Consider the following 14,179-nt stretch of genomic DNA (forward strand, 5'->3'; position numbering starts at 1 on the left):
CTTTTTCTTTTCTTTTTTTTTTTTTTTGAGACAGAGTCTCGCTCTGTCACCTAGGCTGGAGTGTAGTGGTGCCATCTCGGCTCACTGCAACCTCTGCCTCCCGGGTTCAAATGATTCTCCTCCCTCAGCCTGGGGAGTAACTGGAATTACAGGCACGCCAGGCTAATTTTTGTATTTTTAGTAGAGACGAGGTTTCACCATGTTAGCCAGGCTGGTTTCAAACTCCTAACCTCAAGGGATTCGTCCACCTCGGCCTCCCAAAGTGCTGGGATTACAGGCGTGTTAAATAATATATTAAGAAAAGAAATCTTAATATACAGGAATGTTATTGTATTGTGATTATATATGAAACACTGTGAGTGAAAACAACAGTTTTCATATCAATCTAAGATTAGGAATGACTATAAATTTTAAGAAATATTATTTTTTAATTAAGTAACTATATAAATCAAATACATGTCCAGGATAGATCCCAAGTCTGGTTCATCTTTTTCTGCCTCCTCTGTCATCCTTTAAGTCACTAAAATATAACATAATAATGAAACAAACCTGCATTTAATGGTTATAGCTAATTTAACTGACATTACCTTGGGGTAGGAGTATATTTTATACTTCTTAAGAATAAAATCCTTACTTTTTATATTTACACAACAAACTGCTTTGCTGAATCTTCTGAGACATTCAGATCCCACTCCCAATATATTCATAGCCCTTAAGATTTATCATTCCCAGGTTAAATTACACCTTAAAGAAAAAATTAACCTTCAACTATTTTTTCACATCTTTATAGTTCCAAGCCACATAAAAAGCTATCTAAAAAAAAAAAAACATGAGTCGCTTACATTGATCTGCATATTTTTCTTTAACTTTTTGCCTCCTCTTTCCATGCAAACAGTAAACACTGCAGAAAACAGAAGCATTTCTGAGAGACTATGCTTGCCCTCACGAAAAAAAAGAGTGAGGTAATCAGGATTCCGCCTTTTATCCTCTCCGAGTTGACTTTCATTCACTTCCATCTCCTTCCAATTCCTGTAGCGCACCTCTAATTCTGGGAAGAATGCAAACATGCACTTGCTGAATGAGTACTATATACCTGCACCATTGCTAGGCTTTATGAGGGCTGTAAATGAAAGCATGGTATCTACTCTCACAAAGTCTACAAAGCACCAGAAATGTCTATTATTCTTTCTCTTTACTAACGTAGCCTATGTTTTGTTTTGAACCCTGAACGAAACAATAACAGGTAAACAAACTTCCTTAAGTCACAAAATAGCTCAAGTTACATTATTTAAAGGTCTCAAAAAGGAGAAATACTGATGAAAAGAGAAACGTTAGAAGACTAATGAGCTATGTCTTTACTGCTACACAACTCAGTGTGGTTTAGTAAATAAAGAAGAGAATATCAGAGATGAATAAGGACTGTTTAGGTTAAAGGCAAACACAACCAAATCACGGGGTGAAGAGACAGAAAATATGAACTATAAATAGTAGAACAACACATGTTTTTATTAAGGGTAAATGGCAAATGCCCTTAGGTGCACTTATCACGCACATATGCAGAAATGTGAGTATTTTATACACCTTACCTCTTTGTTTTGCCATAGGGAAGAAAGGCCAGACTAAGTACATATAAACACATCAATTTTATACCTAAGAACCTAACTCCTGATCTGCCTCAAAATTTTAAAAAAGTTCTAAGAGGGAACAAACAAAAACACTAGATGCTAAAGCTTATTACTATAGTAAGTACCATACTCAAGGACTACCTGCTTTTACTTTATGCCCTATTCTCATTATTTGGTTTTCTGGCTTCTCATTTTAGAAGAGAAGCATTACGAAAAGATATTCCAAAAGCCATGATATGAGAACCAAAAGAAAGCCAAAAAGAGAGAGAGAGAGAAAAGCTGCAAAAACAGGTGTATATACTGCAGTAGTCTTTAGGACGTTATCAAATTACAGAACAGCACATTCATTGATGTTTCATTTCTTCCTGTTAAGAAATAGGACCACTAGCGGGATGTGGTGGCGTGCGCCTGTAGTCCCAAATGCTTGGGAGGCTGAGGTGGGAAAATTACTTGAGTCCAGAAGTTCAAATCTAACCTGGGCCACATAGTGCGATCTAGTATCTTAAAAAAAAAAAATCAGGGGATGGGGATTAGTTGGGGGGAAGAAATAGGAAGAGCATACTATATTTTCTTCAAATTAAAGTGTTGGGCCTGGTGCAGTGGCTCATGCCTGTAATCCCAGCACTTTGGGAAGCAAAGGCGGGTGGATCACTTGAGGTCAGGAGTTCGAGACCAGCCTGGCCAACATGGTGAAACTTGTCTCCACTTAAAAAAAAAAAAAAAAAAAATTAGCTGGGCATGATGGCATACATCTGTAATTCCAGCTACAGGGCGGCTGAGGAAAGAGAACTGCTTGAACTCAGGAGGTGGAGGTTGTAGTAAGCCGAGATTGCATCACTGCACTCCAGCCTGGGCAACATAGCAAGACTCCGTCTCAAACAAAAACAAAAAGAAACAAACGAACAAACAAATTAAAGTGCTAAGTAGATTACCTGGCAACCATACATAAAAGAGATGTTGAGGTACAAAATCACCTACAGTTTAACAAAAGAACAAAAAACCTAGACTTGAGGCAGTTCAAATTACCAAGGAAGCAAACAGGGATGACAGACAGTTCCGAGGCTAAAAACCTGCTTTTCCTTCCTTTTTAAGCTATTAAAAATAACAGAAAAGAGTAAATGTTGCTCAACAACAAAAAAACAAAGAAAAGTTTTCTCAAGGATCTCTGTTTTCTTCTAAATGACAATTACTACTTAAAATAACAGTCCAACAATACTTCATCGTTTGAAGAGTTAAATAAAAAACAGACAAAGACCAAAGCTTCTTTAGATTTTACTTTAGACACAGCTGATTACTCAGTTCAAATTCAAACTTGCCTTGACAACAACTGTGGAAAGCCAAAACAAAGAATATCTATGCTATCTGCTGTAGTCTGAATGTTTGTGTCCCTGTCCAATTCAAATGCTGAAATCTTCACCCCCAATGTGATGGTATTAGAAGGTACCAATCATCTTTGGGAGGTGATTAGGCCATGGGGGTACGGTCCTCATAAATGGGATTAGGGCCCCCATAATAAAGGAATGGGAGGGAGTCCTCCCTATTCCACCATGTGAGGATATAGCTAGGAGCCATTTATGAGTCAGAAGGTGGGCCCTCACCAGACACTGGTACCTTCATTGTGAACTTCCCAGACTCTAGAACTGAAAGAAATAATTCTCTCTTGTTTATAAGCTACTCAGTTTATGGTATTTTGTTACAGCAGCCCAAAAAGACGAAGACATCATCTAAGAATATAAAATCCTTGAGAATAGAAGCAATTTTCTATTATTATTTAATAGTAGTAACAACATTATTCTTAAAGCAATGACTTCCAAGCCTTTATATATGAAGCCCTGACTCTGTTCATCCAAACTGTAAACACGCATCATCAAATTCCTACCAATTGTTTCCACTTGAGTATTCTGTCATCATTTCTCAAACTAAACACTGGATCAAATAGAAAAAATTCCCAATCCTTTTACCCTTACTGCCTTCAGGCCATACCAGCTTCCTATTTCAATTTTCCGACCCCTGTCATGCAGCCTTAAAATCACCATATTCCTTCCTTCCTGCTGCTATTGCAAAGACCCCAGTTCAGGCTCTTAATCATTTCATTTGGCTATAAAAGATTCCTCATTAGTATGTGTGCTTCTACTTTCTTTCTTCCTTTAAGAAAGAAAGAGTCTTTCTAAATGACTTTTTCCTGCTACTCTCAACTTTAAAAATTCTTCAATATTTACAAGATAAAATTAGAAGTCAGATCCATTTGACTGACATTTAAAATTTATAGAGATGACCTGGCTGTCTATGAAGGTGTCTCCTTCTTCCTTCCCTGCTCAGCGTAAGTCCCTTCCAAGGCCACAATTCAAAGTCTGTATGTGGTCAAGGCTTGGTATAATCTGGCTTCCAATTACCATTTGATTCTCTCTTCCTTTAAATCACATGAACCTTAGGTTTCACTATGTTAGTCTACTTTTCTATCAAACATGTATATTCTTTTAGCATACCTCTTTTAGTATTACTGTGTAGTGATGATAGGGTGGAATGTCAAAAATATTTTTATATTTAAAAAATACAATGTCTATTATCTAAATATTGATATATTCACATCCATTATATATATGACTAAATATATATGACTAAAATGAATATGTACGTATGACTAAAATATACAGTGTATATATACTAAAATATATAGTATATATTAGTGTATATATACTATATAAATATATAGTACACATATAATATATATAGTATATATACACATAAATATATTTTTATATATATACACACACACATGCACACACACTAAAATAGGTATATATATATGACTAAAATGAATGCAATCTTTTGTGCTCAGCTAATGAATACCAGAAGGCTGCACTAGGCTCTGTCTGAATGATGCCAGGCAATTTTTATGACAATTCTGCTGAAGTTTCCTTTATTGCCACTATAATGTTTTGTGGTGAGTAATTTTCACCCATAGCAGCTTAAAAAATCAGTGAGTGCTGGATTAGGTGGATCCCAAAGAAATATATTATTTTATAGGTTTTATAGTAGTCATGAGAGTTTCTAAGGAAACATTAAAGAAAACAGTAAGATACTGACAGTTATAGTTTACTAAAATGCCCTTTGATGTTATAGAGGAGAATATAAACATGACTGTTTCCTGAGAGAACTGATAAACAATTTTAAGAGGGTACCTCGAAGAGTGTACAGTTGAAGACCTATCATGACTTTACAGGATGTGAAACGCACAGAAAAAACTACCAATGTGCAATGATGAGACTCATCTTTACAGGACTGCACTACACCTATTCTGTACCATGCTCACTCATTTCCCATTTCCAGAACTGCAATCCTGCATACAAACCTGAGTATGCAAGTAATAAAGACATGTCAAACATGAGAAACGGTCCTTTTACTTAAACCAAAACACAGGAGCCTATTAGTATATGAATCTACTTCCTGCTGAAACCTACAGCTGGTCCAGTTCAGCCCTCATTGCTCTAGTCCTTGGATGTGTTCATATATTAAAAAAATGTGGAAAATGGATCTCTTGGCTTCCTCCTTCTAGGTTATGCTAACTGCAGCCCTAAGCTGGACCTTTCCGTTATTTTTCATTTATCAGTTACTGAGAAGAAGGTCGTAGTTCTTTTCCTGAAATCTGTACCTACCATTAATAGAAAAGCTTCAAAATACTCAGAGCATAATCTATCAATATTTCACTTTTTAAAGCACTTGTTACCAATGCCAATCCGGAGATCAATGGCTGTCCATCAAATACTTTTTGCCATGTGTTATATGTGAAAGACTGGGACAGTAGCATTGATAACTTTTATCAGAGAAAGGTAAATATATTTTGTATACTTCTAAAAACTCCAACACTGATTACAAATGGAATTCCTTCTTGCAATTGTCATACAAGAGAGTTAAGAGAAACAGAAAAACTGACTCTCTCTCTAGGGTGACTTTAAAGTCCGAAGAAAGACCTTAAAAGGTAAAGAATTTACCTTATTTTCTTCTAGAAATTTCAGTTTGACAGAAACATCATTGCGCATTTTATCATATTTTTCCTTATGTGCTTGGAAGAGATGCTGTGACTGCTCAATCTTTGGCAGAGTGTTTGCGTCACGTGGTCCAAGATTCAGTTCTTCCAAATCAGTGCGATATGCATCATATTCAATCCTGGAAAGAAGAGAATAAGTGAAACATACTACAAAAAGAGTAAAATATGTTCAAAAGATAGGATGGAAATATACAATATTCAGTCTTATACTCTACAATAATATATAAAATTCTCACACATATTCTACTTGATGCTTTTGAAATCATTATTTCTTTAAAAACAAAGAGCTATTCAAATAAGAACAGGGGAAAAGCTGCTGGTTAATCTCATTAACTATTTCTCCCAAAGCACAGTATTAACTGACAAGTAAAATTTCCAAAATCTAAAAACCAGTTAAAAAAAATAAATGCAAAACAAGATCAAGGGTAGAATAAATACCCCATGTGAATTGCTTAATACTGATGAGGCAAAGCAGGTAAAGACAGCAGACTAGAATGGCATACTAAAACTAACAGAAGTGTAAATGGTTCTGAAAAATGTCTGGGTTAGCAATGCACAACAAAAATGTAATATGAGCAACACATGTAATTTAAAATTTTCTAGTAGTTACAATGAAATAATAATTAATTTCACCTGTTATCAATGTATTTCATTTTACCCAATATATTTAAAATATTAATCATTGTGGCATGTAATCAATATAACAGAATTATTCATGAGGTACTTTACATTTGGAGAGTGGGCAGTGAGTCTTTGAAATCCACTGTGTATTTACACTTCTATCCCATCTCAATTCAGACTAGCCACATTTCAAATGCTCACTAGACATATGTAGCTACTATACTTGACAACACAACTCTAGATGAATTTCTGTAACATCACTATTCAGAATGTAACAACAGTATTTGTTGTAGAGCATTTACCATCCTGTGTTCTGTGAGATGCCTCACTGATATTCTCCCCCCATCAACTCAAATAGTTACCCCACCACTGTCATCACTCCATGATCCTATAACCCCTCATGATAGCTCTTATCACAGTGCCTGTCTAAGTATAGTACTACCTTGCTTATTAAAGAGTGATTTATCCAGCAGCCTCAACTATTCGGTACTCAGCAAAGAAGCAGTAGAGTGGCCTCTAATTTAGTCAAGATCAGAATCACAAAGCTTATACCCTAAAATTAAAGCTCTTTATTTGGAGATAATAGGAGTATAATTCACATCTCCTATTCTGGGAATTAACAATACTTTAAATAACATAATCTATATTGTATATATGACTTGAGAAAGAATATATCAGTCCTTCACACTGATCCTAATTTATTCTTAACTCATACTGAATTTAACAGTATGAGCTAAGATTTAATTTAATTGACCTCTTTCAGGGTCAAAAGAGAACCATTCATTCATTCACTGATACACTGATTCATTCAACAGTTCTCAAGTGAGCACTTTCTACGTTCCAGGTACTGTGTTAGAAAGTAGAGCTATAAAAATGAACAGATATGTTTATCCTCAAGAAGCTTGTATTCTAGAGGAAGAGAACCTTGTAAACAATTACAACAAAATGAGAGAATCAGAACTACCATAAAGGAGGGTAAGGTATAATGGAAATCAAGAGGAATAATTATTTAATTAGATATCTGAAAAGGGATCTCAGACAGAATTAAAATACTATAATTACAATTTGAAGGATGGTAAAAGCTGGCTAGGTGAATTGGGATGGGGGTAGAATATTCTGATTCTGAAGAGAATAGCATGGACAAAGGCATAGATTTGTAAGATACAATAGACACACTTGGGAATTCAGTATGTCAGAATCTGAAGCTGGAACATGACAATGGAAAAAATTAACATCAGACAGGAAGGCAGGGATTGAAGGTAAGCAGCCCAATAGGACATGTTAAAGGGTTTAAATTTAATTCAGTAGGATAGGTGATGAGAAGCCACTGAAGAATGTTGATCTGACATAAAAATGACATGACTGTATCAGGATAGAAAGATGACTCTGGTGGTAGTGTAAGAGATGGAGGATAGAATAAACGATTAAAAAATCAGGAGCAAGGAAACCTATTAGAAGACGATGGACATATAAGAAATGAGTCACTGAACGAGGACAAAGGCATTGGAGACAAATACAAAAGATTTAGGAGGCAAGACTGACTTGGCAATAGTAACAAGTTAGTTAAATCCATGGGTTCAGGAGCCAAGGCTGAATGACCTCTCTGCTTTTTGGCTCTATCTTGAGCTAGTTATTTCATCTCTTTGTGCTCCAGTTTTTCAATCTATAAACGTGAATAAAAATCTCCACAAAAACTTCATATAGATAAAGCACACAAGACACCTGGTAATAAATGATACCTTTAAAATGCTTATTATTATGGCCAAATTAGAAGAGGAGTATCTAGAAGCAAGCACACTAAAAACAATAAGAAATAAAACAGAAAAATGTAGAACTAAATAAACAGTAATACATGGTGATTTAATCTAAGGACAAATATCCTTCAATAGCCTTGGAGCACATTTCTAAACAACAGTGATTAACTTAAACATAATCAAAGTTATAATACTGACCTTATATTTCTTATTTTTACATTCAGAGTTTGTAGGTGGTACCAAAGTAAAACTTTCCATAACAGCTTCTCTAACAGTGCTCATTATCACCAAGAAGAGAAGCTCACTAAGTTTTCAAAAAGCAACTTCCCTTCAAGGTTGCCCGTCTGAACTGAGTCCATATCAACAAAGTTAATGATGGTTACTTTATGGCTTATGTAAAACTTCTAGAGAACAGGTGTCCACATCTGAAAACAATTTGACCACATCTTGACCACAATTGACTCCCTTGTTGGTGCTGTTGCGGAGAAGTGTTGAATGGGCTGTTACAAGATTTTCTATACATGAAGCACCAGAGAGCTAAGAAATACTTGTATACAATGCATAATAGGAAGCATTAAAAGGCCACTCGGGCATTTGCCTAAATTACCACTTTTTGTACTGATCAAATAGATGACCCTTGCCCTAAAAGTCAGTAAATTCTGGCTTTGACAGAGAAGAAAATTCAGCTACTGAAAAACTTTTAACCTTGGATTCTTTTTGACTATTATCCGTCAGTAGGCAATGTTTTAGTGTTAACAACTAGCCAATTCCACAGCTACTTCATAAACAACAGAAAAGTCAAACCCCAAGCTAAGCTTAATGAATAAGATCATACATTGTAATTTGAATAAAAAAGGATATATTATGGGATGACATAAAACAAAAACAACATTGCTGTTTTTGTTTTTTAAAGTATACACAGAAGCTGTGTAAGGGTTTCCTTTAAGAAACCAGCTACCAAGTACATGTAACTTGATTTATAATTTTGTTCAAAAGTTCCAAATGCACCTAATATACTGTATTTTATAATCTGAGATCTTATACCGCATTATACTTAGGGCACTAATACTCAGGTATAAGGAAGGCCTCTGATAAAATGTGAACCACAGGGAACCAACGGGTTCTCATTTTGGCTTTGAAACTGACTACAAGTGAGCAAACCATTTAATCTCTAGAGCGTTTTCTCCTCTACAAATTAATTATAAACTGTTTAGAAATGAAAGTTGAAGGGAAAGATTATTATTAATGAAAATATATTTCAGGATAGGTAGACAATTGCAAAGTAGAGAAACAATCTAGATTCACAAAGTTCTTAACTAGGAGGTGATGGGGGTATTTTTGGAAGAAAACAATATTCATCTTTAAAACCCATAAATGTTAAAACAATCAGAAAGACTAGAAGATAAGAAATTTAATATGATTACAGATAAAAGAAAGAGTATCATTATGAACAAATTAGGACATTATGAATAAGGAACAGACAAATTTAGAAAAGAATCAAATAAAACTTAAATAAATAAATTTTTAAATTAATATACATAATGAACCCTTTGAAAAATGCAATTTCCATGGAAGGATTTAAATCGAGACTAAAAAACCAATCACTGAGAATGTTATTGAAGACATTTCCATGGAAGGCTATCTTACTAACAGCTATCCTCACCCTTACACCTCCATACAACCACAGCTGTTTGACCTTCATTTTCAAGTCAATAAGAATCTCATACATTAATACTAAATTGAAAATGACAAAATAAACATGGTATGGGACAGAAGCATCTCTTCCCGTGAAAACATCAAAAATTAACTTTTCCAAATGATTTGTGCTTTTACTTAATTGAAGTGTAAGGAAATATATATTTAATAAGTACTCAATTGCAAAAAGACTAGATGAGTTTGGAGTTTTTACAGGCATTTCTCATACCATTAAACTAGGATAAGAGGCCAAAGAGCAAAGTTACCCTTCTAAAAGGTAAAGTTTACCTTCAACTATGCATAAAAAGAAAATGGAAAATAAGAATTTCGAGCGTTCAAAAGAAAAAAATCTCAAAAGGGACTAGAATGATACTTAAATAAAAGTGGCAGGACATATGGAGAAAAAATTGGGCCTGGAATCAAAAGGTGAAAAGGTTATTATAGGTCTGCTACATTTTAGACTCTTCAAAATATTTATTAATTTACTTACTTACTTACTTACTTACTTTGAGACGGAGTCTCGCTCCGTCGCCCGGGCTGGAGTGCAGTGGCCGGATCTCAGCTCACTGCAAGCTCCACATCCCGGGTTTACGCCATTCTCCTGCCTCAGCTTCCCGAGTAGCTGGGACCGAGGAGAATGGTTTACGCCATTCTCTTGCCTCAGCTTCCCGAGGCGCCCACCACCTCGCCCGGCTAGATTTTTGTATTTTTTAGTAGAGACGGGGTTTCACCATGTTAGCCAGGATGGTCTCGATCTCCTGACCTCGTTATCCGCCCGTCTCGGCCTCCCAAAGTGCTGGGATTACAGGCTTGAGCCACCGCGCCCGGCCCAAAATATTTATTAACGCATTTATTAATATGTATTTTGTTTACCATTTAACAGGATAGTTATGAGACAGGGAAACTGTATGTGTATATATATATGAATATGGATATATAAAAACCCATTAAAATAGGATGTATAAAAACACTATTATAAACAGCTATGAAAATACAAGTCAAATATTTAATTTATATAAAAGGTAAAATTTGAAAGGGTTTGAAGGTTTGCTATACTCTGGATAAATGGAAGATGACTGATATCCTAACAAAAATCACGCAGGTGAAACAAGCTTATTATTCAATAGAAACTGAAAGTACGGGTCTGGCTATTGTGGAAGCAGTGGTAATAAGAATGAAAGGTAAATTTAGGCCAGAGTATAGAGGACCATGTAGTACCTGCCTGGTAGAACACAATGCCCTGTCCTCTTCTAAAGAAGCTCGAACTGGGAGATCCTCCATTTCCCTACTCACTAGAAGGCGCGGTTTGGGCACATGACCAAAGATCAATTAGATCATCTCAAGGCAATGAAGCAAGTATTTGTGGGTATTTAGGAAATTATTTATGGTAGCTGTGGCAGCATTAAGTACTAGAGGCACCCAGCATAGGGGTTCTAATAAGATTCTTCTGAGGCTTAACTTGGCTTTGGTTCTTGGTTGTTCCCAGAATCTTGTTCTCTCCCTTTCTGCCAGTTCTGTGGTGGTATCCTATAACTTTCCAGTATATTTTTTTCCTGTTGATATTGGCCAGAGTTGGTTTCTGTTGTTTGTAACCAAGAAATTAACTGAATTATATGCCATCTGTAAAACAGACAATGTAGTAAAAATGTATACCTTACCTGGCACTTTCATACTGTTTCACAGTCATTAATGTATCTTCAATTGTTTTATTCACCAAAGTGTTCACACTAGCAATGAAAAAATTAATGGCTCCAAGAAGAGTCTCTCCATTTTTAGCCAGCAGCTTCTGGGTATCAGCATTATAGCCAAATTCTTCCTAAAACAAAGAAGTCACCTTAATTTATCCGGTAATAAATCAGTAAAAGTGACTTAAAAGTCTCAAGCACTTCACCAATGGGAAAATGTGTGATTTAGAGATCTAGCTGCAGCAGTTTTACTTTTTCTTTCAGTCTTTAAGAATCGAAATCACAGCTAGCTATATAATTACTGAAAAAGTCTAATAAACCAAAATTGTCATCAGCTCAGATACATAGCTAAAAGCTAAATAATTTTTATAAGTTACTTTGTAGTAGAAAGAATATTTTCATTTCTACATTTTGTTTCTATTATACTATAAGCACAGCTGTTGGAAAGAAAAATACAGCAGATTATTAATCAGAGAAACTATAACTTTCACAGCCAAATTAGGTAATAATTGGTTAAAACTTTCAGACATAAAACAAAGTGCATTTTTTTGTGTTTTGACTGAATCTCCTCAAAGTATAAATATTAAGAATACATATTTCTTTGTAAACTTGGTGACTAGTTGACTCCCAAGCTCAGCTCTATCTAGGCACACAACTGAGGAAGGATCACTCAACACTAGATTTAGTTCATTCTTTTTGAATAAACTGCATCTCGGTGCAGTAAACATTACATATGACTCCTTCAGATATGGCAAGGACTAACTCTAGCTCTGTATATTCAGCAGTGAAAGCTTTCCAGTGTTAAGTTTTACTAATTAACAGATTAATCAGGAATGCACCTAACCAAATAAAAAATCAATCACATATTTTATATGTATATTTTAAGATGTATCATTTAATTTGATAATTCTCCAGTTTGTTATAAAGTACTTTTCAATTTCAGTTGAAACAAATAATATAATATTAAATTAACTAGAATAGTAGAAGATACAAATTTAATGCTATTGCAATAGCTGTAATTACATTTCGTACATGACAAAGTATTCAATAATTCAGAAGATAGCAGGAAAGTAAAATTATCTTTATTACGCTAAAACCATTTTCCATTTAAGAGGTGTCCATGTAACTCCACTCTGTACTCGGTCTTCGAAATATTATAGACCTTGATTTGCAAATATTGGCAGATAAAGGACCACATAAAAAGATTACCAATCAATGTATGTGAAAACTAAAATGAAAGGCAGGAGAGCTTAAGATTTTTGGCACCAAATTTCCACAAGCTAAGTTACACACTTCACTAAAGTCTACATAAATGTTACTGGAAACAGAATAATAAAGAGAAAAACATTTTTACAACTTTTAGAAAAAGTTAACAGATTACAACAGTAACCCTTGATATTCTGTAAGAAGTAAAACGCAAAATAAAATATTAACAAACAGGAAGAAAGATATGAAAGATTTATATACATGCGATAATTCATAAAAAGTAAAGTTAACAGAAGTCAGTTGGGCCTTCTTAAAGTGATATGAAATATCTTAAAAGAAAATCTCAGAATTCCATTTTCATTAAGAGTTCAGTAAATCACAAATATAACGAATTACCTCTTTGAATACTTCCATTATCATTTTCTCCCATCCCTAATAGTTATTTAGAATAATCTTACATGAAGTTCTAGTGACTTCAAACTCAGGTCAGCAAATGCATCTCCAAGTTGCCTTTGGGTATGTACCATCTGGAAAAGCTGAGTCGACAATGTTTGAGCCAGTTTTAAAATATTTTCATATTTTTTCTTGTTATCCCTTAATATATCAATTTGAGCTTCAAGTTCAAGGTCCACAGTTCTTGAGCCGCGGCCTAGTTTCTCAGAGATAATCTGTCGAGTACACTAAAAGTGGAAGATGCATTTTGTTTAGAAAGAAAAAACAAAACAAAATACAAATGCTAGAGCATATGGCATACACCATTTTTTGGATTCAAACAAGCTAGCATAATAAACTGAAAATTGTCAGCTCCCTTAGTTGATCAGGACTCAGAAAGTAAATTCACCAGACGTGTCTAATAATTATTACTAATCAAAGGAAGTTTAAAGACATATCTAGCAAACTTATATACTGCCATAAGAACTCTCACATAATTATTTTGCAAGTTTAGTACATTTGGGTAGATTATCTAAAACAGAGATATTTGGCATTAAGACTAATATAGACTGTTAATATAGGAATAAGAAGAACACCAAAATACTACTCTCTTATTGCTTTCAAATGTTCTTTTACTTCTATCTTCCCCCTTAAATGACTTCTATAGATATATATGTGTGTGTATGAATGAGGAATAAAGAAAGAGGAAGGGAGGAAGGAAAGAAAGGAGGGGGAAAAGAGGAAGAGAGAGAAACTACTGAGTTACTTTTACTCACACAGTGTGGTATTATATTATGTTATTGTATTCTGCCCCAAAAATAATAATACAGAAACCTATATTATATATATATTTGTCTGAGATGGAGTCTCGCTCTGTTGCCCAAGCTGGATGAAGTGCAGTGGTCCGATTTTGGCTCATCGCAACCTCCACCTCCCAGGTTCAAGTGATTCTCATGTGTCGGCCTCCTAGGTAGCTGAGATTACAGGTGTGCACCACCAAGTCCAGCTAATTTTTTGTATTTTTAGTAGAGATGGGGTTTTGCCATGTTGGCTAGGCTGGTCTCAAACTCCTGGGCTCAACTGATCCACCTGCCTTGGCCTCCCAAAGTGGGA

At 34.9% G+C, this 14,179-nt stretch overlaps 1 protein-coding gene across 7 annotated transcripts in view; it reads right to left on the reverse strand.

The window, feature by feature from the left end:
• ARFIP1 (ADP ribosylation factor interacting protein 1) overlaps positions 1-14,179 on the reverse strand; it is a 125,556-nt gene that overhangs the window by 17,680 nt on the left and 93,697 nt on the right. For all 7 annotated transcript variants that reach the window (XM_023227721.2, XM_023227706.2, XM_023227713.2 and 4 more), the window contains 3 exons: positions 13,093-13,314; positions 11,402-11,559; positions 5,618-5,792 (listed from right to left, as the gene is read on the reverse strand). In XM_023227721.2, the coding sequence (XP_023083489.2) occupies positions 5,618-5,792; positions 11,402-11,559; positions 13,093-13,314 (555 nt within the window). The remainder of the gene's footprint in view (positions 1-5,617; positions 5,793-11,401; positions 11,560-13,092; positions 13,315-14,179) is intronic.

Source organism: Piliocolobus tephrosceles, chromosome 3 (genome assembly GCF_002776525.5).
Source record: "Piliocolobus tephrosceles isolate RC106 chromosome 3, ASM277652v3, whole genome shotgun sequence".
Classification (NCBI taxonomy): Eukaryota; Metazoa; Chordata; class Mammalia; order Primates; family Cercopithecidae; genus Piliocolobus; species Piliocolobus tephrosceles.